The sequence below is a fragment of the Cottoperca gobio genome, chromosome 6, assembly GCF_900634415.1.
Source record: "Cottoperca gobio chromosome 6, fCotGob3.1, whole genome shotgun sequence".
NCBI lineage: Eukaryota > Metazoa > Chordata > Actinopteri > Perciformes > Bovichtidae > Cottoperca > Cottoperca gobio.
In genome coordinates, this window is record NC_041360.1 from 16,094,658 (window position 1) to 16,122,397 (window position 27,740).

Sequence of the window (27,740 nt, forward strand, 5' to 3'; positions counted from 1 at the left end):
GACCACAATATAAACTAAAATTGACACATAACAAGCAGGAACCACCTTAGTTGATTTTGTACTTTTGCGTACAATTTCCAAAACATAATTTGCAGTTAATCAAATTGAATTCAACCAAACAACAGCATTTGAAGGAAAAATTGTTAAGACATTAGTGCTTAAATTTGACCTAACCTTTAAACCGAAACATTATTTTGTCACCCAAACATATCACTATATTATGCCCTCATAACTCTGTTAAAATATTTAAATGTAAAAATTCCCCAATTTTAAAAAGGCTAAGGGTTGGTATTACACTTTTTAAGGGATTTATTCACTGATTGATTCAAAGAGAGACTAGTCGGTGGACATATTCATCTGTGCACAGTTTAGGGAGTTAGTAATTGGGGAAAAAATCATTAATGTCTCACGTGGTCTTTTAATGAAAAATGTATGTAAAATATATACAAACTCCTTTAACTAATAAAGTGGCTTTGGTATTTGGTATTTGGTATTAGCATGTAGGTCATTTGAGTGGTGCAAGATGTGTGGGCAACGACCAAAATACTAGGCTATTTAAAATAGGGAGGGTGTTATGTTTGACACCGGTTGGTTGATTCATTCACAGTTAAGTATTTTGTCAGCAGGAGAACTAGAAGAGGCAGCAGTCCACCTCGTGACTTCTTATTCGCTTCACTTCACTTTGACTCGCCGCCTCTGTTGTCACCGTGTTTGGCTTTAATAAGTGATCATGAAGATGAACACTTTGCTTTTGTTTGCTTTGCTTTCAGCAGCTGCAGCTTTTCACCTGTCTGAACGAGGTAAGCTGCTGCGATTGTCCGTTTTGTGTAGAGCACGCTTTTATTTAGTTGTATTATTTGCTTAACCCTAACTTTCACTTTCACAATGTACCGTGGCGTTGTATCCTTTCGTTCTTATTGTTTAATTCTCTTTATTACAAACGTTTTGACAATATGAATTGTTTTCAGACGAGTTTCACTTCAAGTCATGGATGGCACAGGTACGTTATAATGTATATCAGTTATATGGAGGGTGTGTAACAAATGCGTACAGTATGTGGTTAGGATAACTTATCTGCAATAACAAATCACTGTATCTTAAGTGTGATACTCAAATTTTAGCTACTCAATGATTACAACCGTAAACGCTTAGTATATATATATATATATATATATATATATATATATATATATATATATATATATATATATATATAAACTGTAAGCCTTTATTATTAACAACAACCATTCCCCCATGTACAGCACAACAGAGTGTACAACATGCAGGATTACTATCAGAGACTCCAGATATTCACTGAAAACAAGAGAAGGATTGACAAACACAATAACGGAAATCAAACATTCACAAGTATGAGCAGCTTGTTATGGCATTTACAATTTTTTTTGTATGGTCCATAGAAGAATGTGTTGAGCATTGTTTCATCTCTTCCTGCAGTGGGGCTGAACCAGTTTTCAGACATGACATTTGGTGAATTTCGAAAGTCTTTCCTCTGGTCTGAGCCACAGGTAATACTATCCATAAAATAAGTAGTTTACATAGATGTTTGAGGGTTTTTTTTTTTTACACTGAGGGTTATTTTGCATACTGTCTTTTACAGAACTGCTCCGCTACCAAGGGGAACTACTTCAGCAGCGACGGGCCACTTCCAGACTTCATCGACTGGAGAAAGAAAGGGAACTATGTGACAGATGTGAAGAACCAGGTAAAGTTTAACTGCACTGACATGCTGGGCAACAGCAGGCTGAAAGAGTTCCTGGTGATAACTCATAACTCCAAATATAACGTTGATAATAATATAATCAAATGAGTCCCAAACAGGGGGGGTGGCCACTTGGGTTATTTATTTATTTTTTAGATTTAGTGTAATAATAAAGTAGAAAAAACATTTTGCTGTCTCTTTGTTGTTGTTTGTTTAAAAGTGCAGCACAATATCATTCCCTGTTAGTATAAAACAGTAAAGGGTGTTTATTTCTTGTAGATTAATTAATTATAAATAATTATAAGAAACAGTATATTATAAAGATTAGTATATAGTACATACTGTATACAGTTAGTACGCTGTATACTATTGTGACAATTTATGACGTGTCAAACACAGGTGTAACTAATAACGTTATTACTGCAGTGCTTTGCAGTAGTAATTGCTTGAATAGGTGCCATCGTTGATGTTATTAGTTGCACCTGTGCTTTTCCTACTGTGACATGTCAACATGTTGTCTGTGAGTAAGTCTTATTCATTCCAGAAATTAAATGTCTTATTGTTTTTGTACCAAAGGGACCTTGTGGTAGCTGCTGGACTTTTTCCACAACCGGCTGTCTGGAGTCTGTTACCGCCATCAGCACTGGGAAGCTCGTACCGCTGGTGACTTTCTTTCACTTCTTTAAAAAATGTGCTGCTCTTGAATAAAAATAGTAGTTCAAATGTCATAGTAGGGTCATGAGCATTTACTGTATTATTTCACTTATTGTTATATACTTAGTCAGAACAACAGCTGGTAGACTGCGCCCAGGACTTCAACAACCATGGATGTAAAGGGTGAGAGTCCTGACTCTTTTGATGATTTCCTTGTAGCCCACTGTGCGCATCACCGCGGACAGATTTTTATAACCAGATTTGAATTTGTCTTCTAGCGGCCTTCCCAGTCAAGCATTTGAATACATTGTGTACAACAAGGGACTGATGACAGAGGAGGACTACCCATACACAGCCTTTGTAACTAAATAATTTGCCATAAATAGACTAAAACTAAATCATATGGTAAACTGACCTTGACGTCACATTTGTAATGGCTTTAAATGGCTTTTTGCTTTTTTGATAAATCAGGAAGATACTTGTGTGTATAAGCCAGAACTAGCAGCTGCTTTTGCGAAGGAGGTGGTGAACATAACCGCGGTGAGTGAACATTAGTCTTTCCTCAAGATAGATATCCTTATTCAACGGCATGCGAGTGATGACGTTTTCCTGTTACAGTACGATGAGATGGGGATGGTGGATGCGGTCGCCACGCGCAATCCTGTCAGCCTTGCCTTTGAGGTGACTTCTGACTTCATGCATTACTCTGGAGGCGTGTACACCAGGTGAGCAAAAGTCATGTATGCTCTTGGAATTTGATTTGTCTTGTCAGTTTTTCATGCTTTTTTAAATCCTTGTACTGTAAATTGGTGATCAATAAACATGAGTGGTGGTAGATTGACATGTACACAAACAAAGTTACAGTCAATTCCTTGGTTAATTTAAAGTACACAGAGTTTGTCTCCTTAGGGGATAAAACATTTCACCCTTTTGTTTTCTCTACAGGTAGCTTTGAGGGGCTCTAGTCACTAAGTACAAGCTGAATACAGGCAACAGTGTTTACAAAAGTCCAAACATAATGCTGAAGCCAGAATTTAAAAAGGTTTTTTTATAGATATACGTATATATCATTTTTACTTGAAGCTTTAGGATTATTTTACTTTTATTTTCTCTCTCTTGTGTTAACTTCTGATGGATATGATTACACCTCGACTCACAGCTAGATACATTATATTACCTGTTTCTGCTTTAGTAACAATCTGAGGGAACTGATACTACTGTAAGAAAAAGGCTATTTTATCTTCAAGTAATGCAATTTAGACACATGCACAAACATATAAAGTGTGTGCCCATTTACTTGTGCATTCGTCAACAACCAAATATCCTGCAATTCAGGTGAAAATGAAACCAAAATAGGAACGGTGAGGCAAAGTCAAATTTACCTCCAACTACTACTGTCACATAAATAAGGTTTGGGAAAGTATGGCTTTAATTTGTATTAAATAAATAAATGTGTGTATTTATATAAAGGCATTGACTGTCTGACTGGAAAGTGGTTCAGTTCCTCATTCTTTATTAAAGCAGTCATTTGTATAACATTGGCTCTAACTCACTTCTCTTCCTCCTTTCAGCACTGAATGCCACAAGACCACAGACATGGTGAACCATGCTGTATTAGCAGTCGGGTATGGAAAGGAGGATGGCACCCCTTACTGGATCGTGAAGAACTCATGGGGATCCGGATGGGGGGTTGGCGGGTTAGTCTTCTATATAATCACGTACAAGGAAATATTACTAAATGTATACCAACCAAAGGAAAATAATAACAATGTTCTACTCTTACAGATATTTCCTCATTGAGCGTGAGAAGAACATGTGTGGACTCGCTGCCTGCTCATCTTTCCCAGTGGTGTGATTTCTGCACGATAGAAAACTACAAAAGGACTGTAAGGGGGGCAGAGCCCAACTTTGTTCTTATAATACAGCGGGATTTTTATATAATCAGTAGCCTACTGTGTTACCATGTACAGTGGGTTTTTGCACAATGGAGTACATCTTAGTCTGTCCCTGTGAAGTACTATGAGAGGATGGATCAAGTCATATCCAGATTAATCAATTAATCAGAAAGTATCACTTAAGTACCAATCATTCAATTAATTGTAGTTAAATTAACAAATAAAATATATTGCATTTTGTATGTTTGAGTCTCGAGTCACAATATTTTACATCTGTGTGCAAGATGCCCCAATATGATTGCTATAGTAATAATGATTAAGGAAGGTGTATATATCAGGGGCATTCAACTAAAATTCTAAGAGGTCCAGTTAGAGAAAGTTTCCGCGAGCAAAGGTCATCATAATGTCTAACTTATGAATTAGTGAGTAATATATTGAAGTAGCCTAGTAGCTGTATCAACGTCTGCACATAATAAACAACTGACTGTCAAATCTAATAAAGAAAGTATTATATGTATACAATATGTATTGTCACTTAACATTGAACTATACAGAAATGTATAATACTGTAGATATGTATAATGTTCTTCTCGGGCTGCATTTAAAAATAAAATTGAGAAAATAAATAAAATTGTGCATCTTAAAATAAAGTTCTTAATCTTAGAACAATAAAATAAAGTATAGCAGCAGCTTGACTTTCCCTTTTTCTTTAACGGTTTCACATCTTGATTTAACTCTCAACCAATGTTAGAATAAATCAGTCTCAACACTTAACAATTGAACAGTTTAACCCAGGCTAGCACATCCTGGGTTAAACTGTTCTGTGGCTGATGATGATGACAGGTGGCCTATTTGCTCTATTTTGTCACAAATCAAAATCACATTGGGCTCTGAGTGCTTATTTTCTGTGCCCTCAGTTCAGACTTGAGTGGGTATGTTTGGTCAAAAACATTGTGCAAAGCTAAAAAGATATCCGGGTCCGGGTCCGTATAGGTCGGCGTCTGGGTTCGGACTCGGACCACGGTCCGCCTGTTAGTGGCCCCTGGTGTAGCCCATGATTGCACACAACAACTCTAGAAAGGGACATAACTCTCGGACATGAAATATTAATTTTAGGCCTACTGTAAACATAAAATGCCATTTTACTGAACCTCGAATTAAAACTGGACCATTACATCAAGAATAGGCTAGGTAATATTAGTAAATACAGAAGACAAGACCTGCCTACAGTCATTTTGTGTTTCAAAGACCTCAGTAAAATACTGAAACGTTACTCTTTTTTTAAGTCCAACTACAAAAATTATTTTGAGGTAAAAACATTGAATTGCAATTTTGTGTTTTTAAATCCCACTACTTCAGCGGCATATGTGGATTTACAATAAACTGTATAAACTATAGATTTATTAGTAACAAACCTGTGATATATTTTTGGATGGCTCCCATAATTTTAGGAGCCGTGCCACAAGACTTCATTTCCCAGAATCCTCATTCTCTGCTCGACCTCGGCGAATCAGGAGTCAGTTTGTTGAATGGGCGCAAAATCTGTTTGTCTCTTCTGCATCACTCTCCTGGAGAGAGTAAACGTAATAGTACAATTAGTAGACAAAACTGTCTAAGTTTAATGAACTTTAACGAATTACAACCCACCTGCAAGACAGACTCAGCGCGAGCCTGCGGCGACCTGTTTCATCCCGTGTCGCGAGCAATGCTGAAGAAACTGGCCGCCACTTCATGAACTGAGCTCTGACTGCTAGCTAGCTAACACTCGCTAGCTCAGCCTCTTACCAACAATGTCAAGTCTTCCACAAAATAACTTGAAGGAGCAGCTGGCGAGGCACAGCAGTGCTGCTCAGAGCAAGTTGTCTCTGGCTAAACCCAAACCGGGGTAAGTCTACAGCGAGCTCACGCTACAACACCAGCTAACACTTAGCACAACTGACAGCTAACAGTCAATATTGTTAATCATTAGCTAGTTATCGACACAGCCGTACGTTTTTCGCTTTGTTAGAAAGGACCTACTGTGCAAAAAGACCTCGATATGAAGTGTCAATTCATCATAAAGGAAGTCAATTTGTCATACAACATAAATATCAACCGTTAGCTGGTGAAGGTCGTTATTGAATTGATTTACTGTATGTGAATTAAGCATGTTTGTGTCAAGACATGCTGCACTATAGAGTGTAACAGTGATGCTAACACATAATGGAGACACACTAAGCACCTTTCTATTTTAAAGCAAATCTATAATGATTTACAGCTGTAACCACTGCTCTGACCTGATATCCTCTGGCTGCCTCGCCTGCTGTGCAAATGGTACCTGGAAGCTGGTATTAAAAGTAAATGTGACATTCACAACAAATCAGCCATCTGTGTCTCTGGATACTCTGCATATCGCAATGCTTAAGCCAAGTTAACAGTTGTTGCCACCAGCTGCTATGTTTATCAGGCAGTTAGATACACTGAATAATTGCAGAAAATAGTGGTTTCCAAATTCGAGAAAAGAAAGTTGAAAACACAAAAAGAGAATTTGACTATCTGGGCATTACACCCTTGATCTTAACTGTCACAGAAACTAGTTTGGCTAGGTTTTGGACAAAATACAAATGTGAGTTTGATGGCTATTTTTCATCTACTTTGTTTCTTGGATTATTGCAGTTGTCAGGAGCTGTTTGTTTGTGTTTGCTTGTGTTTGTGTGGGTGTGTTTGCGCTTGTGTGTTTAGTCCTGTACTGTTTATTCTTGCACTGGTCACTATGTAAGTTAGTTTATGGACCCGATGAAGAATAGCTGCTGCAATGCTGTAGCTAATGGGGATCCTAACCAAACCAAACATTATACATTTATAATTTCACACTGGTTTATTTTTCAGGGCCTTTTCTTTCAAAAAGAAGTCCTCATCAGGTATAACCAAGGTGGAAGTCTCAACTAAGGTAATCAGCTCTAATGTTTTGGCAAACAGTAGTGTCAATGTTTCTAAGAACAGTTTGGTGACTAAATCTCCTTTGATATTTTCAAACAAGCTTGAGAGACCTCAAAAATCCCAAATCAACAACTTCTTCCCTGTAAGTTCAAAAGGCAAGTCGGACTCCATCAGCGCAGCAGGCAACTGTGCTCCTGCCGGCCAGACTCCTTCAACAGTGTCTGCTCTTAAGGTGACAACAGCGCCAACAAAATCTGACAACCAGTTTACTAATGGCAATGGAGGCATTTCCACAAGTCTGGATGCATCTCTTGGATTCCCGATTGATGACTGGGATGATTTTGATGACTTTGAAACTCCTGTCAAAGCAAAGAATGACTCATTCAGTTCCGAAATATCGGGGAAGAGCGCCAATCCAGTGTCATCTTTTAGTGACGGAAAAAGAAAATTCTCTCTTATGACGCCACAGTTGAGCAACAGTTTTTCAAACAAGAATGGTCTTTCGACAAGTGAACCACCTCATATGGAAACAGATGAATTGGAGCACAGTGTTGACAAAGCTGCAGTTTCACCAGGACCTAGTTTGAATCAAGATCCAGCAGAAATTGAATTTGAGGATTCTCCAGTTCAAATGACAAGAAGACGTTTTCCTGCTCATCTGAAGTCTGCCATCAGTGATAGTGAAGAGGACAACGATGATGTGCTTGAGCCTTTTAAAGGAATGGCAGGTAACAAGCTGTTTATTGCAGCATTTTGTTTGTACATTGTGGGGCAGATATGGGTCTGTAAAGCATTGAATACTACAATAAAGATTTGATCTTTTTGTCTTTTTAGGCAATAAGGAAAAATGGATTGACCCAAAGGTAATAAAGCTTGACGACAACTCAGAGCCTGAAGATGATCTTGATTACATTCCCCCTTCTCCGATCCCTGATGAGATCTCTTATACTACCTGTGCTTTGAAGACCAGGTCAGTTCACTCACTTTATTATGTATTTGACTTTTGTTCACACAAGTTCATGTGTATACATGGTAGTGCAATAGATTAACCTTACATGTGTGTATTTTCTGTAATCAAAACCAGTAAAACCATAGTTAATGATTTGTACTCTACTTGTTTAGCATTGCAGTCTTATAATTATTGGTGTTCTTACCATTATTGGACTCACAAGGGACTGTAAATATTATTATCTTTATCTTTTTTCCTGCATTATTCTTCCTTTTCTGTTTTTTTAAGGTCACACACAATTTGTATTACTGTAATAGTTATCATAAGAGCATAATGCGTGTTCGACCTCGATATTGGATAATATTGGAATTCATCTGAAGGAGAGAGTTTGAAATACGAAACGGGACATCATTATTCTTATTATTCCAACAGATCTAAATCAGCTGATGTTGAAAGCAGAGACCGTCCTGTGCTATCAAAGGGACCCATCACAACACTACATGAACCCTCTGATCACCACTCTAAAGACACAACCAGTGCGTGTTATGCCTTTTTCTGATGTGTCCATACCTTGTGTGCAGTTTATTTAGCAAATCAGGACTCTGTTCTTTGTCCCCGTTTATTCATTTTTTTGTTTCTTCTGATCGCCCCACAGATGAGCAACTCTTCAGTATCATGCAGTCCATTTGTTCTCTGGTGGATTCCATCCCTGAACATGAACTGATAGCTCTGTCCTGTGGAAATGAGCTTTTGCTGAAGAGAGCTCAAAGGTGTGTACATTTGAGTGGAAAACTGCTTTGTTATTATTCATGATATTTAATGATATCTCAGTATGATTGTAATCATCTGCTTTTCTCCCACAGGAAGAGGATTATTGTAACTAGTGGTGGCAGCTTATTAAAGATGCAGCAGCCAGACAGCACAGTGATTTCTGAACCCAGCTTTAAAGATAAATCTTCTTTTAGCTGTGATACATATAGTGTTATGTCATCCGGCAGCTCTGTGCCCGTGGACTCCAAGAAGCCTCCTCAGACCAGGAGATCTTCAGTTATCTCAGTGGACTATGACTCTGACAGTATTATTAACCCAAAGGCAAGCAGTAAGAACAGCGGGAAAATATATGTGAAAGATCAGAGTATGTGTGACTCTCCATCAACCTACAGCCTCACAAGTCCAGCTTTTACTTACTCTAACAAAACAAGCACAGACCTGGATGGTTCAGAGCTCTTCTTCTCTCCCAAAAAGCTAAACACTGTTGTTCAGAACAAGTCTAATACCCCAGCAGCCAGTACAGCCGCAGAAGAACACGATGACTTTTACAATGACTACTTTGACATAGATGACTTTAATGACTCGGATATCCCTGATTACTTTGACGGACCCCCAAAATCCAGCACCGTGACTCCAACAGTGAAAAAGGGGGGACCAAGCATGTCTTCATGGGACAAGAAACCGACGACACCTGCTCCCACACCCAAGCCTGCAAAGATCTGCTCTCCTGGTAATTAAGCAAACATCTGGTCCTGTACTTATTTAATGTTTCGATAGAAATTGAACTGGTCCCAGATTCTCAGAGCAAAGCACTTTTGTCCTCTTTTTTTATGTGGTAAATTTCACAAAATTAAACTTTTAAAGCAGATCAATTATAGTTTGTAATATGTATTTTCTTTGTCTTAATAATGTTTCCAATCATGCTTATTTGCATTAAGTTATATTCTTATCAACCTGTAAGTCTTGGAATATATTAATTTCACACTAAAACTACAAGATGTCATCATTCATTTAATTTTAAAACCATTGGCCAATCGACAGAAAATGAATCTTTTGATAATTGAATCATTTTCCTTTTATTTAATTTTTTTTTAAATGCCAAAATATCACTGGAATTTGAATATTTGCTGGTTTCCTTAATCTTCTATGGTGGCTGCTGGTTAATTCTACTTTTGGACAAAACAAACATTTAATATTTCTACTTGGGCTTTGGGGAACTGTACTGGCCATTGTTTACTATACTTTTTTACAAACCAAAGCATTCTGAGTAGGCATACTAAGTAGTCTTTGTTTAACCCTCAGCATATTTCTTAAGTGTGTTTCAGAAAGGGTCCTTATCTGGTGATAAATACAGGATCTGATTAGAGAGATAGTTTTGTGGTACCTTTTACTGACTCGATTTTAATGTTTTCTAATTCAGAACCCACCTACCGAAACCCAGCCCACGATCGCCTCAGAGGGTTCAACTTCCCCCACTCACAGGAGATGATGAAGATTTTTCACAAGCGATTTGGTCTTCATCAATTCAGGTTTAATCAGCTAGAAGCAATTAATGCAGCGATTCTGTCTGAAGACACGTTTGTTTTGATGCCCACAGGTTAGTGGTGATTCAACTCAAAAACAAGTTTTATCCCAGCCATGTAGCAATATATTTAGAGTGTCAACTGCAGTAAAAATGTTCCTATTTCTCTGTAACTGATGCATTTTTAGGTGGGGGTAAAAGCCTGTGCTACCAGCTGCCTGCCTGTGTGTTACAAGGAGTCACTGTGGTCATCTCCCCACTCAAATCACTCATTGTTGACCAGGTCCAGAAACTCACTACACTGGATGTAAGTACGTTGGTCAACTGGATCAGTATAAATCTGACGTTGTTGTAATATGTGTTGTTGTAATAAGTGTTGTACTCAGAAGGTGTATCAGCTATTTTGTAACGTCCCACATTTCAGATCCCAGCAACAAGCCTGTCTGGTAATATCTCTGAGAGTGAAGCAGGGAGGATTTATATGCAGCTCTCTAGGAAAGACCCCATCATTAAACTTCTCTATGTCACCCCTGAAAAGGTGAGAAATTGATGATCTACCATCTAAATGTTGGAATCTGTGAGTGTTTTTCTTGCTTGCTATAAATAAAGCTTGTAGTAACTATGATTTTCACTCAACACTGATGCATCTTTTCAGGTGAGTGCAAGTCACAAGCTGATCTCCGCCCTGCACAACTTGTACGATCGAGGCCTTTTGGGCCGCTTTGTCATCGATGAGGCCCATTGTGTCAGTCAGGTGTGTGTCAGCTGCTTCATACACAATCTGCAGTATTATTGTTGCAACAGCCATTGTGAATTATCCTGCAACCTTAAATATTTCAGTGGGGTCACGATTTCCGTCCAGACTACAAGAAGTTGCATGAGATGCGTCAGAAGTTCCCCAATGTCCCGATGATGGCACTGACAGCTACTGCCACCCCCCGTGTTCAGAAAGACATCCTCAACCAGCTGAACATGACTCGGCCGCAGGTGTACGTGCTCCATCTCTGGCTCTATTTCAGTATTTCTTTCTTTATTCAAACGGCCAACAGCTTCACATTTAACATCCAATATATTTTCAGGTTCACCATGAGTTTCAACAGAACAAACCTGAAGTACACGGTCCTGCCCAAGAAACCCAAAAAGGTTGATGAGGACTGCATCGTCTGGATCAAGAAGAACTACCCACGTAAATAATTCAGAAGTACCTTTCGTGATCCTGGTTATTTTTAGAACACTGCCGTTGAACTGTTGTGTTGAAAATTCAACTCAGATTTGTATGTGAATATATTCTGTCATCTCTCAATAATGTTGAAGGGATATAAAGCATATAATTATTGAGCTTATGTTGGAAATCATTTATAATCAACGGTTTTGTTGTAAGTAGCCTTGTGTCAAATGAAGGAATGAGCATGACTTCTTCTGACTTTGTATTTTGTTTATTAACCTACATATGCGCATGTTGCAGGGGACTCTGGCATTGTGTACTGCCTGTCCCGTAAGGACTGTGATGCCATGGCTGAGAGTCTGCAGAGAGCGCGAATATCAGCTCTGTCGTATCACGCAGGCCTGAGTGACGGAGACAGAGAACATGTGCAGACCAAGTGGATCAACCAGGACGGCTGCCAGGTGAGGTCACCACTCACTCACTGATACGACATGAAGATTGCTAATAGATGCCACTGTATACGAAGCAATGAACATAAAAAGGTAATATTTTGCAAGCCACTAGCAGGATTTAAAGTGCACATTGCTCTTGTTTGCTTTTGTCTGCCAGGTCATCTGTGCCACCATAGCCTTTGGCATGGGCATTGACAAGCCTGACGTGCGTTACGTGATCCATGCCAGTCTGCCTAAGTCCGTGGAGGGTTACTACCAGGAGTCTGGGAGAGCTGGCAGAGATGGAGAGATCTCTCACTGTATTCTCTTCTACTCCTACAGCGACGTCCACCGCATCAAGAGGATTCTCACTCGTATGTTTAATTAAAAAAATGATAGACCTTTTTTATTGTATGCTTAGTGTATGCGGATAGTTTTGGTTGTGTGATTTAAAAGAAATGTATATACTATTTCTTTCTTTTCTCCATCAATCTGTAAGCCGATGAAATTGTCCAAAGCATGTTTACGTTCCAAATGAATAACTATATATTAGTCATGTAGACTCAAGTCGGCTCTTTTTATTTAAATCGCAGTGGACAAAGAAGGTGACAGACAAACCAAGGCGACTCATTTAAACAACCTACACTGCATGGTGCACTTCTGTGAGAACATGATGGAGTGCCGAAGAATTCAGCTGCTCGCCTACTTTGGGGAGATGAAGTTCAACAAAAGCTTCTGTAAGGACAACGCAGACGTCAGCTGTGACAACTGCGCCAAACCCAACGTAGGAGTCATTTCTTTCTTTATTCATTACAAATTCACAACCTAACATGTCCAATTTTTATAATTCAGCAACAATGTGTGAATATTCCCATGTGCAGCAATACAAGATGAGAAATGTCTCTGACGACGTGAAGAAGATCGTGAGCTTTGTCCAGGAGAACTGCGAGAAAGTTGGAGCAAGGTTTGGCAGGACTGCTCAGCAAATCCGGCTGACACTGAATATGTTGGTGGACATCTTTGTAGGTAAAGTACCTGCACGTGCTGGCAATACAAAAGTTTTTTGCAACTGTAAATCCTGCATGATGTCTTGTGCTGGTGTGTTCATATCCCGTGTGGCAAAAACTGTGAACGGTCTGATGCGGAGAAATGTTTCTTTCTGTCAGGGTCTAAATCTGCCAAGGTACAGACGGGAATGTTCGGGATGGGAGGAGTTTACTCGAGGCATAATGCTGACCGTCTCTTCAAAAAACTGGTTCTGGAAAACGTCCTGGTGGAGGATTTCTACATCACTAACGGCGGCCAAGCTGTGGCGTATATCTCTGCTGGATCCAAAGCCATGAACGTGCTGTCTGGACACATGCAGGTAACCTGACGTCCTAACTACATTTACTCAAGTACAACTTTGAGGTAGTTGTATTTTACTTTATGCTTTACATATTCATACAAAATATAAATCAACTAATGAATTATGATGTACAATTATTGATTTAAGATACCTGGCAGTATAAAAAGTCATTAAATGTATACATTAATGGATTACTGATTATAATCCAGTGATATAATATTTGGAAAATGGCCAATCTGCATAATGAATACTTTTAGTTTTGGTACTTTAAGTATATTTCAATGCTTATGTTTTCATACTTTTGCTCAATTGAAAAAAAGATGCAGGACTTACTTGTAATGGAGTATTTCAACACTTTGGTTTTACTACTTTTACTTAAGTAAAAGACCTGAGTACTTCTTCCACCTCCGCCTGACATACTGTATATCGAATGCACGGCAGCATGAAGAGCGAGATACGTAACATTAAAGTAAAGCTATAAATCAAAACATTAAACGCTAACCAGCACTCGTCTCATCGCAGGTGGAGTTCTATGAGACAGAGAGTGCGTCTAGCATCAGGAAACACAAAGCTGCTGAGGCCCAGGACGTGTCCCAGAGAGAGCAGAAGGTTCAGGAGTGTCTGAAGGAGCTGCTGGATCTGTGCAAGCAGCTGGGGAAAGCGTTTGGCATTCACTACTACAACATCTTCTCCACTGCCACCTTGAAAAAGATATCTGGTAATTTCTGAAACACTTGTTAAGAAAGGACTTGTTGTCCTTTTTAAATAGATTGTTTGATACAACAAGCATTTCATAACTTGTCAAACTATTTTTCACATGAATAGAGAAGCTTTCTTCTGACCCCGAAGTCCTCCTACAAATGGATGGCGTGACTGAAGACAAACTGGAGAAGTATGGAGCTGAAGTCATTCAGGTCCTACAGAAATACTCCGAGTGGCAGCAGCCTGGTAAGAGATCCAACTCAAGTTTTTTTTTTTATTTAACAGGTTTTTTTCCACCTCATTTCTTTGACCGGTTTACCTTTTTGCACATTAATCCTTCATTGTTGCTGTAATAGAGGAACCGACAATGACAACTGACAATGGTGGAGACGGCTGGATAGACACGGCACAAGGCCGCACTTATGGCGATGACGAGTACGAGTCCTCCAACTACTTCCATAGTCAGCCTGCACAGGGACAGAAGAGAAAGAAAGCGCCATTCTTCAAATATTCAAAGAAGAGAAAAGCTTATGGCAACACGAGTGCCAACTCTAAAGGGTCTGTAATGTGTTTGTCTCCCATTTTATCATGTAGCTGAAGATCGTATTTAGCAATAAGCTTCACTTCCCAGCTGAAACCTTATTTCCTCTTTTCCCCTCCGTCTTCTGTCTTGCTGTGGTGTTGTTGTGGATTCAGTCGGGGCTACAGCAGCAATAAATCGTGGTCATCGTCCAGCTCCAGAGGTGGATCAAAAGCTGCAGGCCGGGGGTACAGGGGCTCGGCAGGAGATGCACCAGCAGGCAGGACACCGGGATTCCTGACCGTCCCGACCCCTCAAACCTACCAGCGACCCTTCTTAAAACCAGCCTTTTCACACATGGGCTAGGATCAGCTTCTGGATCTCACTTAACATTTTCAAACCAGTTGATGTTATTGATTGTAAAGTATTTACCTGTTATATGTTAAACTGTTTATTGGAAATATTTGTTTTGTACAGTTATTGTCGCGATGTCTGTCCAGATTCTATAACGATTTTTTTGTAAACCACTTTTTTTTTTCACTTAACTGTACTGTACCTTTTTCTTTTTTTATATTAAAGACAAATTGATCAATTTCGGACGATTTTCTTTAGAGAGAAGCAAGCTGTGTGCTGAATTTGTGTTGTACCACAAAGCCACAGGGAGCCACATCACATTTTTATTCAATGTTTATTTCAAGTTTGAATAGTTTTATTTAATGGCACCAGTTACAAGGGACTATTGGAGAGAAACAATATTGTATACTGACTTGTACAGAAGGTTACCTACAGTACAAACATGGGTTCGGAATGGATCAGACTGAACAAGAACTGGATTTGGCACATGGATTTATATATATATATAGACTTGTCTATATAACATAATTAAATAATCTCCAATCGTAGGATAGAACGATGCACACCACCAGACATGGATACGCATGTACACTTATTGATGCGTATGCAGATGTGAGGGTCTGCCTGACGGGGGGGAAAGCAGATCAAGATGTCTTCGGTTATGATTAGTTTCATATGTCAACCCCTCAATTCTACATGCATCATCCACATTAATGTGACAGGGATTTTGGCCAGGAATTAAATTTAGGTAATTGTGTATAAATCGATTTCGATCATCTAAACTGGATATGTAATAAATGTTCATAAAACAAACAACCTTAAAAAATTATGTTTAAAGGACAGCCAATGACAATCTTTCAAAATTCCGTCCTGATTATGTCATACATAGCCTATATTGGTTTTTGAGACTTTTATTAAGATTGCTGAAAATAACAGGGAGTAGACAAAATAACAAAAACACCTCACAGTAAAGTTCTGCCAACTACAGAAACACCTCAAAGTACAACCTCAGAAATGACCCTAAACATCCCTTTGACACCGCCTTAATACAATGTTATAAGTATTGCATTTGTAGGATTTGTTGCTTGTTTGTTACATTATACCATGTCAGTGTTTCTGTTGTTGAGTCTATTCCCTGTGTATTAACTTCAAACGCAAGAATCAATGCTTCATCTTCCAATGCACCACATTGTATTTGCATGACTGTACCTTCAATGCTGCTCTTCAGGGACGGACGAGCCGTTTCTGATTTGTAAACCATGGATGACAATTACACAAAAGTCTGGCAAAAACTGCAGCCATCTCCCATGAAGTAAAATAACTGTAAAATATGTAAACATGACACGGCAACTAAAATGCAAAATGAAAGTAAGGTTTGTCACAGGAAACCTGTAAAGACAAATTAAGACAGAGACTTCGGGCGGCCCAGTGTACATTACAAAGAGTTTCAGACAGAGATGAACACTGTTTTTCCCTCTTGGCCTGGGAGATTTAAGAATGGAGTAGTCTGTAGTACAGTTGTTAGGGATGTTGTGTCTTTCGTTCTCCATTCCTTCATCTTTGTCACTTTGGTAAACTGCAGTTAGGATCCAGGCACAGGGAACAATCTGTCACTTAACAACGAAACAGCGAAGAAAACAGCAGAACAAACATCCACACAAGAGGTCTCTAAGGAAAATGTGTTTTTTATAAAATGTTATTCATGACTGCAACAGTAACTAAGTGTCTCAGTGGTTACGTCATCGTGAGAGTTAGCACAACAGCAGTTTGGTAAGTGGTTTTCTAGAAACAAAAAGGACATATTTGACTTACTCATCGTTGGATTTTCATACACAAGTTTGTAAGTCACATCTTTTTGCTCTTACAGCTGATTATTGCTCATTGAATAATGCTGCCTTTATTTTTTTTCAATTGTTGCATGTTCAGAGAGACCACTGAAGCTACATAATGCTGATAGATGTTTGTCAAACACCTTTGCAGACTGACCTTTAAAAGATGTCCTGCTAACAACTCAGCCAGGCTGGACTGGACGGTCATGTTGACCTTTATGTCAGTAAAGAAGTAATAAATATGAAGTATGAATGTACACAAAAGAAAAAGTCAACCCACCCACCCTGCTCCACCCCGTTAGAAAAACTGTGCTTCATCTTTGCATTGCTATTTACTGGATGTATCCGAGTTGCAAATTATTAACTTGACATAAATAAGCTCCTACACCGTGTGTATGACAGGTTTCTTGCCAACGTAGCTCTAATTATTTTATATTCCCTCTGGGAAATGTCAGTGTTGCTCCCTCCACCACAGATAACTAGTGAAGGATAATGAGCTACAGGAGTGGATCCAGCCACAACGCCAAAGTGCATGCTACTCTGTGGTCAGGACTACAAGTGAGCCAAGGACTGACGAGCTCGGGTTACACAGCAGCAAACAAAGAAGGTAGCACCATCGGGCCTTCTGTGGAGCAGGTGGAGGTGCTGGCATGAGAATGTGGCGTTTGAAATAACAGGCCAAAAACATCCAACCCCGAGCAGCCATTAGAGTGATGAGTCACCAAGTGCCTTTCATTCCTAATTAGTTGTTTATATCCCACTTTCAAAGAACCTCTCTCGAAGGCCTCTGATATCCCTCAGTCTTCTCTACCTCTTTCTCTCATTTTACTCCTCTCTGTCTAAACCTTCACCACTATTACCTTGAATCGTGTTTTCATTGCTACACACAGACACAGTAACACTTACACCTGCACGTGGTGCAGGAGGTAGACACGCAATATAAAAAACAGATTTTACCCAGAATCCAGCAGCTGTGGCAGTTATTGCTTCCTGGAGCTGTGAGGCAGAAGAGTCGAGAGCCTGACCGACAAATCTGAGGGCAGATATTATTCACTAATATCACCTTATTAGATTTATTGGTGTCTGCTTTTATTGTGGCTGATATGATAATTAAGGGAAGGAAATAACTAAAGTCCATAATTCAGAAAGAAAGTGCAAAAGGTACCTAAGAAAATGTCATCAGTACATACTGCAATTAGTCGAGTTACCTGCACCAAAAAGGTTGTGTTTCCGTTCATTCTTAATTTATAGGTTACTAAATGTTTTGTTTAGGGCTGCAAATAACAATTATTTTCATTACCAATTAATCTTCCCATTATTTTCTAGATTCATTGTTTGGTTAATAAAATGTCCCATTATAATTTCTCAAAACCCAAAGAGATAAAAATCTGTTTTGAATATATCAGACTGTCCTAAACCCAAAGATATTCAATTCACAATAATGTAAAATAGAAATAAATCAGAAAATCTTCACATTGGAGAAGCCGAAACCAAATCTTTTAATTTTTGCTTAAAATATGGATAGTAATTGATTATTAAAATAGCTGCCAACTCATTTTCTATCAATCAAATAATCGTTTCAGCTTTAGGTTTGTTTCATATTTTTAAAATGAATTTCAGTGTGAGAATAGTCCATGGGTCAAGGAATAAGTCACAAGATCCAGTATCGGTCAGGCTCGCAGTCACCTCTCCAAACTCTTCAAGTAAAATAAGATATGGTAAAGTTATGAAAGGTGAAAATGTGCTTTTGGATTATTTGGTATTTGTGGTGGTATAATGATATCTCCAGATTTCAATCTGTACAAATATATGTTCATTATAATTGCGCGCACACTGAAGGCTGATTTACTGCTGGTGGAGTGATACGAGGTGAGATCAGTGTTCAGGGGATCTGGATAAAAACCCTGTTTTTTAGTCCCCACTTCTACATTTCCATAAATACTTCTGACCTTACTTGAAACACAGCGCTAAAAAAGGTATAATTTAATCTTCAATAACAAAATAACATTTCAGTTCTGTTAAAATATACATGGAAAACCTGTCAATATATATTAGGAAACAAACTAATTTGTACAAAAAGTACATCATTATTCTTATTCTAATAATAATAATAATATAGTATGTTACATAAACCTAAAAGCAAGGTTGATATGAAACCAAAATAAATCATAAACTCCTCATTTCAAAAGAAATGATTGAAATTCATCAAATTTCAACTTCATGAAAAAATGCAAATCAAATTAATCGGATAAATAACAGAACAACTGAACAAATGAGCACATTTAAAAGTACTTAATTATTGAAACCATATGAGCATTGCACATCTATCTAGACTATTATCTATTTGTGCCAGTGAATCTTTGCTCTTCCTGAATATTTCTCTAACTGCATCTGACACTACTGGGTCTCAAAACACTAGTTTTGAGGTACTGGTTTATTTTACTGTATCCCTATGAAATGTTAGATACACTTTTTTCTTTATCAGTTTACTTTGTACACCATGGTATACTAAAGTGTAATGGTGTCCTAAAACAATCCACACTATTCAGTCATCAATATCTTCTCAAAAAGGCATTTGGTAATCACCCTGTCTGCTCTCTGTTTCATCAACTTTCACTTTTATTCCCTTCACAATTTTTATTGTTTTTACCTGCTGAGGTGAATCAGCTGTTGGTCGAATTGCCTTCTGAGGTTGATGAACCAATATCCAAAGGTATTATACTACTTTACATCACATATACTTCAGAGCAGTAGGCCTATTAACCCTAACATAACTCACTTCCATCTTCATTTGAACGACAAATCAACTTCCTCGATTGCTCTTCATCTCTTCTCTTCCCTTTCTTATGCAAACACATGTTTAAAAGCAATAAATAATAAATGAAGGCAACGCTCATCCGTTGCAACAAAATCTTCCGTTCCTGTAAAAGGAGCCATATAAACTTCCTCAGTTCTTTGATTTCAGTTTTATTTTTTTTCCTTTGTGTTATTTGAAAAAATAAAATACCTGAAATGAGTTGAAAAAAAAAAAAAAAAAAAAGTCCTCTGGCTTTGTAGAAAAGAAAAGAAAAAACGAAAAGAAAACAAGCGAAACGAGGAGGTGGTTGGGTGGGTAGGGGGGTTAACTCAAAGTGGAGGAGAGGAGGAGAGATCCTGGCCCTGGTGTTACCAGGAGTGGTTCAAGCTGCATGTCTGCAGGAGGATGATGAGAGAAGCAGGGTTCATGGTTGGGACGAGGCTGCCCTCCATCACTCCGGAGTCCTAACCGGCATCTCAGACCCCCGAATGGGCTTACGAACTCTACGACCTCACTCTCACTTGTTAATGAGCAACCCGCCCACCCAGCGGAGCTTGCAGGCAAACCACCGCCTGAGGGGACAAAAGTATTCGTAATGGAACTGCTCAAATTCGGGGGTCTGGCGGATATCACGTAAAAATGCAATGTCAAGGTCTGACTCGGTGAGGATGATGAGGAGGAGGAGCAAGACAAAGAGGAGTCCAATGGTCACAAGGAGCAAACGGAGGACACTTAAGACAAATTTATTCACCTGTTCCACCTCGCTGAGGGTCGAGTCCCCCCCTGCACCCTCCTGTGCGAATCTACCGTCCGCACTAAAATCACCCCCTTCCCCGCGCATGGGGGTGCCCGCCTGCGACTCCTTCTCCTCCTCGATGCTGCAGGGCGCCCCGTTGATCTGGCGGGAGACAGCCAGCTCCGTGCTGTGCTCGGACACCGGGGTGGGCAGGACGCTGTCGGACGGGCTGTAGGCCTCGTCCGAGATGACCGCAGTCCTCTCACTGTGGTCTGTGGCCTGGCTCCGGGAGCGTGGCATGAAACAATCCCCATGGGACACTGAACGCACCGGTGTAGAGTGGGCACTGTCACGCAACGACTCCAGACCTTGTGGAGGGGTACAGGGAGGAAGATGAGGAAGGGAAACAAACAGGAAGAAATTAACATTACAAACATTTCACAGCATGAAAAAGAATTACTGACATTATATGGCCATTCATAATCTATGTAGCGTTCACTGACACAATATATTGTAGTTCTGCTTCTAAATGCTGAGAGGCCTATTCTGCCATTTGTCCAGCAGAGGTCTGTTACAGAGCACAGTCTCCAACTTGAGAGCAGATATCTGATCATGCTTTCCCCCAGAGTGGAGCAGATAGGGGGGAGTATTGTCATCGTACAGCGTCATCATCTCTAATGGAAGAAATCATCACGTCCCACTTTCAATCTCATTTAACAACCACTGAGAGAACAAGAGGAAGTATACTTTACTTTACACCAAGTCTGCTTCCTGATAACCAACATCCTCTATCTCTACTATCACTTCCAGAGCCCTACTCTCTAAACGTACAAAGAGGTTACAGCACTTATCCAACTTTGGTTATTAGATTTCTTGATATGTATTGTTGTTTTAAAAGCTTGTAGAAGGATGCTTGATATTGTAGACAGCCTCATTGCCTGAAACACAAATCTAAACCACACGGCTCAAGGATAGGTTTACATTTGTTCATTTGTGCTTTCAAAAAATATATTTACACAGTAAGATTTTTGAAAAATCATTAATTTGGATTTAATAACTAAGTGGGTAAAGGGGAAATAATATAATAGCTAGAAAGAAGTCTAGTAAGTTCAGAAACGTACATCACTTCATTGTAATGCAGCCTTTTAAACCAGGAAAAGACAACACTAACGCCATATTATGATGTCCAAAATTTAAGACGATATGCAGTCTTATGTCACAATATCAATATAATATTAATATATTGCCCAGGCCTACCCTGTCCACACTGGCTGGCAGGACATCCCGTTCTAATGCAATGCCAATGTAAGAAGCGAGGGACAAAATCTACAGTCCTCATTAAGTGTAAGAAATGCATTGTAATGTTCAGCTATAAGTTATATGATTATATATATGCCGCTTGCAAAGATATGTTCCAAAGTTACAGTGTTTTGCGTACAGATTGAGAACTGAAGTGTTGCTTTAAGAGAGACTTGAAAAATGCCTTAATGCCTTTAGAAAACGTATAATCAACCTGCTTGCATCAGCACCAAACAGTCAAAGACTTGTTCCTATTTAAGTCAAACCAAAATGAAAAAGCACCGGAAAATATTTTTACCTACAAGAGTGACCTTTCTAGATAAAATCTTGTATTACAGTTTATGTAATCTGATATTGTGATGAAGGAAAGTCTGTGTATGGATAAATAACAAGACTGTTATGGTATTAAACACCCAACAAATCAAGGTACATCATGAGATTGATACTAAAATCATACAGAAATCCAAAATAGCCATGAAACAATAATGCTCATTGACTTGCAATATTACACACAAAGGTCATATTCAACTGTAGACATTAAAGCGATACAGTAGCTGAAACCTGAAATGTACGTAAACTTTCCTAAAACTATTCAGCAATGAATTAGCTTCCAGGCCTGACAAACTGCTACTGTGCAACAGCACTGTTCCTTCTGCAGTATAAGTACCAGTACAGTATGTGAGAGCCTCACTACAGTGTACATGTCAGTGACGGTTGAGTCCTTTGCTGACGATATCACATTCTCCAGAGTGTCAAAGCAGCAACATTACACCGCCACTATAAAGAGAAGGGATTAAAATCCAGTTTTTGACGAGGAAGCAAATCATGAAAAGGACTTTCTTGAAAACTGCAGGAAAAGAAGGAGCGACTGTGTCCAGTGTCTGAGATCCTGCTGACATGAAACTCAAGTCAAGTGAAAAGAAGGAGGCATAAAGGCTGGGTGACAGTCAAGCGGCCATCTTTACTCAATGTTGATCTGCCTCAGTTTGTTATGTTATGTTATGCTTACAACAGTGAGGCAGCGAGCAGTAAAAGCATTGCTTTAATTTGTATTTCCCAGCTTTTAATTTGAAACACTAACTTTTATAGAAACGCAAATAAACACACTATACCTCTTGAAATACTGTATACTAGCTATAATAGCTGCCACATAAAGAGTCCTCTGATCTAAATCAACAGAATGACCTTACCAAAAGCTAAAGAAATTCATTCATTCCATCCATTGAGACCTCCACGAGGCAAAGACAACCACAGGAATGGTGTCGCTCCCTCCCCGCCAACATTGCTGAGGCAGAGACGGATTTAAAATAGAGAAAGCCATTGGCACTTCCATGTAAAGCACATCCCTGGCTGGCTCTGTGATGAGTTTACCTGGAGGGTTGCTGGGCTCAACGCAGGGCAGCGGAGTGCCAGGTAGAGGGTCGACACTGGCAGACACCTGCTCCCCCATCAGAGAAGGATAAAGGGGCAGGATGCCCAGGGCCTTGCCCAGCATACGAGGCCCCAGGCTCAGCACGCGAACCTTCACATCCCGGTAGCAGTGGTTGACCATACGCAGGTGGACGTTCACCCGGGTGGTGATACGGATCAGACACTTCACCATGGTTGCGGCATGCACTAGTGTATCCTGTCTTTATGGTCCCTGTCCCGGAGTCCAGGCCACAGTCTTACTGTGTGTGTGTTAAGGCGAAGTGTTCCGCCTTAGTTGCGGTTTGCTGAAAGGAGTGAGTGAGGTAAAACGGCAGCTTTCCGCAGGAGTGCTACAATTGCCGGCATTGGTCTGGCCTGCTTTGACCACACCCAGGCCAGTGACATACATGGAGTAGAAGACCCAGGCTATTTTCAGCTGGGGTATTAATACCACTGTAAGACATCCAGTCAGCACACACTGGGGGTGGGAAGCTCTTATGGCTCTCTTGAACAGCAAAAGACCCTCAATATACACGGTACACCTGCTTCTGACCTCTATTTATCTCCCTGTACAAAGAGTTAGAGTACAGTATGTACTTGAAAGGCAGGGTGTAAGGGTCTCACTGCTGGTTTTACCCAGAGCCATGCAGGACAGTACGCCTGCTGCGCCCATCTCAGTGAGGCCACCTGTTCTGGGCTGCAGGTGGGCGGAATAAGTGAGCTGCCACTGTGTTGGCACACCAAATACACAATCTCTGAAGCATATACACACAGTTCTGAAGCTCTGCATTGAAGTGGAGCAGGCTGACTGACGCACACACCTGCAGCATGTCCCACCAGCGCTGTAAGCATCAACTGGGCCAAATGGCTAAAGTTACAGCATGTATGTGTATGTGAGTGTATGCAGAAGTTTGTTTTCTCAAGAAGGGGAGGAGTTTGCACAACTAATGGCTCCCTAATCCATTTAAAACTTTGGAACAGCCAGTAATAACACATTATCCACGATTACATCTGAAAAGTGGGATAGTATCTGCCTCCCGGATGGTGCCAAATGGCATGAAATAAAAAACATGTTTTAAGTGTATGAGGATCAGGATTAGCCCCCAGCACTTCCATGGCAGGTAGGGGATTTGTTGCGTGCTTAGGCCGTAGGTGAAGCATGGGGGTGCAGCTGAGTTCTTACCCTCCATAATAGATATGTGCACAGCTCTCCGACGCGTGCGTGGTACACTGGTGAGGCGAGGTCCATGGGTGATGGATGGACAACTTCTGCTGGGCACGAGGCCAGCCCTGCAGAGACAAACACAGATACAAATGCACAAACGTCACAGCAACGATAGACAGCTCCGAGCGGAGGTAACTCATACAGTAGCGTGTAGGTACTTCTGATATAAAGGTATCTACAGTAGCTTGGTGCCTAAGAAAATGGAGGAAAATTAAACAAAAATCGGATTGAGGACATTCCGACTTCTCTTGAGTTTACAACTCTACCTGTGTATTTCTGGAGGTTCGCGTTTGATTTTGGCACTCTGCTCCATCACCTCTTTTGCCACTCGTCCACTGTTATAAAGCACAGAGACGATGCTCAGGATGAGTTTCACATACACACACACACCAACACACCTAACTGGGCACCCTGGTGGTACCCAATGCCATGAAAGCCATCACTGCAGAGGATAAGTACAGTGCATGAGCATCATGATTTAAGTAACCCGGTGAATTCAGCTTTATTTAAGTGAATTATCACCAGTCAGACAAATGCACACACAGACTTGCAGGCAAAAATATCAAAACAATGATCATGGTTTGCCCTTCAACAGTAAACTCAATATTTAACTGACTGGGCTCGTGATTTCAATTCATAAACAGTCTCCATATATAATAATATTTAATGCAAAATTACTTTTCACCCCTTTAATATTGACCTTTGAATAGTTAAATATGACTATATTCTTCTTATAGGGCCATTTCATCCAAATTAAAATATGTTTTCTCATATTTCTAGAAGTTTTGGATTTCACAGTTCAGGTTTTGAGATAAATAAAGTAAAGATAAAGTAGTTCCAATCGAGATTCTTCAGAGCAAAGTTTGTGGATTTACAAGAGAAACCAGAACATTGTTATTGCAAACGCATGTTGCTGCTAAAATTATTTTGACATGCCGTTAAAAAAATGTAAATGTAATTTCTGAGCGCAACAAAAGGAAATGTAATTCACCCCTAGGAGGCAAAAATCTCAGACGGATATCTCAAAATCTGAACAAATAAAACAAAAACTATCATACTAATCTAGATACCACTAAATATAAGTAAATATTAAACTGATCCTTTAATAAAGGACAATATCTTGGCCATACTACAGAGTTACAGCTCATACAAGGTGATAATGCCTCATGTGATCAGTCCCCTTGATTTGTCCCTCTTTGTCCTCCTGTGAGGTGTCAGTCCTATCCTCCGGGCAAAAGTATGCTGACGTTACAGCACAGAAGGCCAGGAGGCCACGTCTTCTGGGAACACCTCTCTCCACTTCCAGCTGGGGGTTTTCTGCAGTATCCTCCCCCCTCTGTCATCAGTCATACTGTCGTGTCGTGTACTCTACCTGTAACGGAAACGACTGCCCTTGAAGAACAGGTTGCTGCTGGACACCGTGCGAACCTGACTTGACTTGTCAAGCCTGATGGGACGAGAAAGAAAAAAAGAGAAAAATGTAGCCTGCTGCAAGGAAAACAGGAAGGAAACTACTAGTATGAACTTTCAAATCTAAACATTTCTGACAAAACTATGCTCCTAATATGATCCCACTGTTGAAGCCTGACTGTGTGTAATTCTTGCTTTCTGAATCCCAGAACAAAGCACAAACTAGAAACAAATACCCCGCTATTAAATTATGCATGTCCTCTTCTCTGCAGTATAAGCACTGCATCGCCGACACGGCTCCATACAGTATTCAATATGTTTATATTGTCATAGTAAGTGAGACATTAATGTTTAATGTTTCCTTTTGCTTTCAAGGGATATGTGTGCTTCCCCGAAAGACATTTTTATCACATGCCTTTTAGCTCCCCAGACTCCTTATTAAAAGTAATATTTTAATAAGTAGGAAGGTAATAATCATCAAAAGGTCACATCACATTAACTCCAATGCGGGTGCTTAGCTCTGCCCTTCCCATGCCCCCTCTCTTTCCATCTGCTAACCCCCCCACACCCTTCATCACCTGAGCCATCAGCCCGATTTATTACAACGCCACTCCTGAGCCTCTGAGCTCACAGGCTGCTGGTTTCTTTTTGTTTTGTTCGCCTTTTCCTGAGCTGTAAAGAACAGAGGGGATCTGCACTGTTATTCATGGCCGAGACAGGGGAGCTATATCTTGCAGCATAAGTGCTTGCAGTCTCGTGCCAGCACACAGTCATTCACTAAAGGTCAGAGGCAACTCACACCTCATGTTCCCCGCTGACAAACAACCTGGAGGGAATGCGCTTTTAAGGACACCAAGGTACCGTGACTGTAACCCGCCAGAGCGCTCAAGGATGCAGAGCACGTAACTAAATCATGAGGAAGTAAGAGAAACATTGAAATGAAATTAAAGTAGAGATTTTCTGGACTCACTTATAGAACGATTGGTTCTCCACTCCACACTTCCAAAGGTGCTTGCATGCCTCCGGTGTGGGCGCAAAGTACGTCAAGATGATCTTTTTGTCCTGCACATTGAAAATGAGAGAATGTGCAGAAAAATATAACAAACTGAAACAGAGAAGCCCCCCCCCCCTCACTTCCAACAAGTCATGCTCTCACCTCCTTCTGATTTGCATATACGTGGAAAGTCTTGCCTTCGAATTTCAGTTTGGTCACCTCGTTCCTGTCCAGGAGAAACAGTCACACATACGGCAAAGCGGAAACAGAAAGCCACAGCATCTTTAAATATTCATGACAACCACTTTGAGATCACATAAACAGCCACAGAGCTCTGTGTTTGGCTGACAAAACAAATAACTGATAATATTCCCTGCAGACTGGGAATGGAGAATGAGGGTAACCTGAGCGTGCTGAAGTCAAACAAACAAAGCCACTATAAATACTGCAAACATAATAAGTCTGTCTTCATTATTGTAACAGTAACCTTCTCAGTTAAAAGCAAACCGACAAAAACACAAATGTTTAAATATAAATGCACCATCTTGTATATATTTTCAATTCATCAGTAAAGCATCTTGGTAAATTTCAATCAGTAGGCGTACGCTGGTGTAATTAGCCATCTGTGCTCATGCTAGCTGCTGGCTCTCGTCACAGGTAGAGGCAGATGGCAGTTGAGCTTTGTTGAGTGCGACTGTACAACCAGTTGTAGCGCACATGCTGTTTCACGTAGAACGCCCTTCATATTATAGAGCATGTATGTGTTTGTTTCTCTATTTACATGCTGTGAATACTTAAGGATTGCGCCGTCTTTGGCTCAATTATATCAATGTCACACATTGGGCTCACCATTTGAGAAAATGAACTCTCTTGTTTCCCTGAAGCACCACGAAACCAAACGGTGTGAAGGCGAGGAAGGCTGGGTTCCCAGACACATCCTGAAGGAGAACAATTTCAAAATATGACTCGAACGCACTCATTTCAACACGACTAAAACATCAATCATGAAACATGTGTTTTAGCATATGCTCTATGTCCCATGACTTTCAATGCTCAAGTTGGACAGAAGTGTTTTCTGGAATGTTTACTT

General features: G+C 40.0%; 3 protein-coding genes across 4 annotated transcripts in view; 2 read left to right on the forward strand and 1 right to left on the reverse strand.

Annotated features, from left to right (window-relative positions):
• The first annotated feature begins 619 nt into the window (after positions 1 to 619).
• Positions 620 to 4,511, forward strand: ctsh (cathepsin H). Its single transcript, XM_029433916.1, has 12 exons — positions 620 to 800; positions 969 to 1,000; positions 1,263 to 1,368; positions 1,456 to 1,526; positions 1,619 to 1,723; positions 2,297 to 2,383; positions 2,502 to 2,557; positions 2,653 to 2,734; positions 2,846 to 2,914; positions 2,993 to 3,099; positions 3,946 to 4,071; positions 4,160 to 4,511. Exons 1-12 carry the CDS (start codon positions 731 to 733, stop codon positions 4,227 to 4,229), a joined length of 981 nt encoding a protein of 326 aa, XP_029289776.1. The 5' UTR covers positions 620 to 730; the 3' UTR covers positions 4,230 to 4,511.
• Positions 4,512 to 5,772: 1,261 nt separating this feature from the next.
• On the forward strand, positions 5,773 to 15,189 carry blm (BLM RecQ like helicase). 2 transcript variants are annotated; one of them, XM_029434863.1, is made up of 22 exons: positions 5,773 to 6,154; positions 7,138 to 7,198; positions 7,289 to 7,916; positions 8,023 to 8,158; positions 8,570 to 8,673; positions 8,793 to 8,907; positions 9,001 to 9,638; positions 10,329 to 10,505; positions 10,619 to 10,737; positions 10,855 to 10,968; positions 11,086 to 11,184; positions 11,271 to 11,419; positions 11,510 to 11,616; positions 11,896 to 12,056; positions 12,205 to 12,400; positions 12,620 to 12,810; positions 12,908 to 13,052; positions 13,193 to 13,392; positions 13,897 to 14,092; positions 14,200 to 14,322; positions 14,433 to 14,634; positions 14,773 to 15,189. In XM_029434863.1, the coding sequence occupies exons 1-22, from the start codon at positions 6,060 to 6,062 to the stop codon at positions 14,960 to 14,962; spliced, it is 4,146 nt and encodes a 1,381-aa protein (XP_029290723.1). In that variant the 5' UTR covers positions 5,773 to 6,059; the 3' UTR covers positions 14,963 to 15,189. The 2 variants fall into 2 exon arrangements, with proteins under 2 accessions (XP_029290723.1, XP_029290722.1); XM_029434862.1 differs by having other exon boundaries at positions 6,060 to 6,154; positions 7,138 to 7,916.
• Positions 15,190 to 15,249: 60 nt separating this feature from the next.
• frmd5a (FERM domain containing 5a) overlaps positions 15,250 to 27,740 on the reverse strand; it is a 57,248-nt gene continuing 44,757 nt past the window's right edge. Inside the window, 8 exon segments of the mRNA XM_029434864.1 lie at positions 15,250 to 20,148; positions 20,328 to 20,680; positions 24,205 to 24,311; positions 24,513 to 24,581; positions 25,619 to 25,693; positions 26,627 to 26,718; positions 26,813 to 26,876; positions 27,500 to 27,588. Coding sequence (XP_029290724.1) covers positions 20,101 to 20,148; positions 20,328 to 20,680; positions 24,205 to 24,311; positions 24,513 to 24,581; positions 25,619 to 25,693; positions 26,627 to 26,718; positions 26,813 to 26,876; positions 27,500 to 27,588 — 897 coding nt within the window. The 3' untranslated portion in view covers positions 15,250 to 20,100.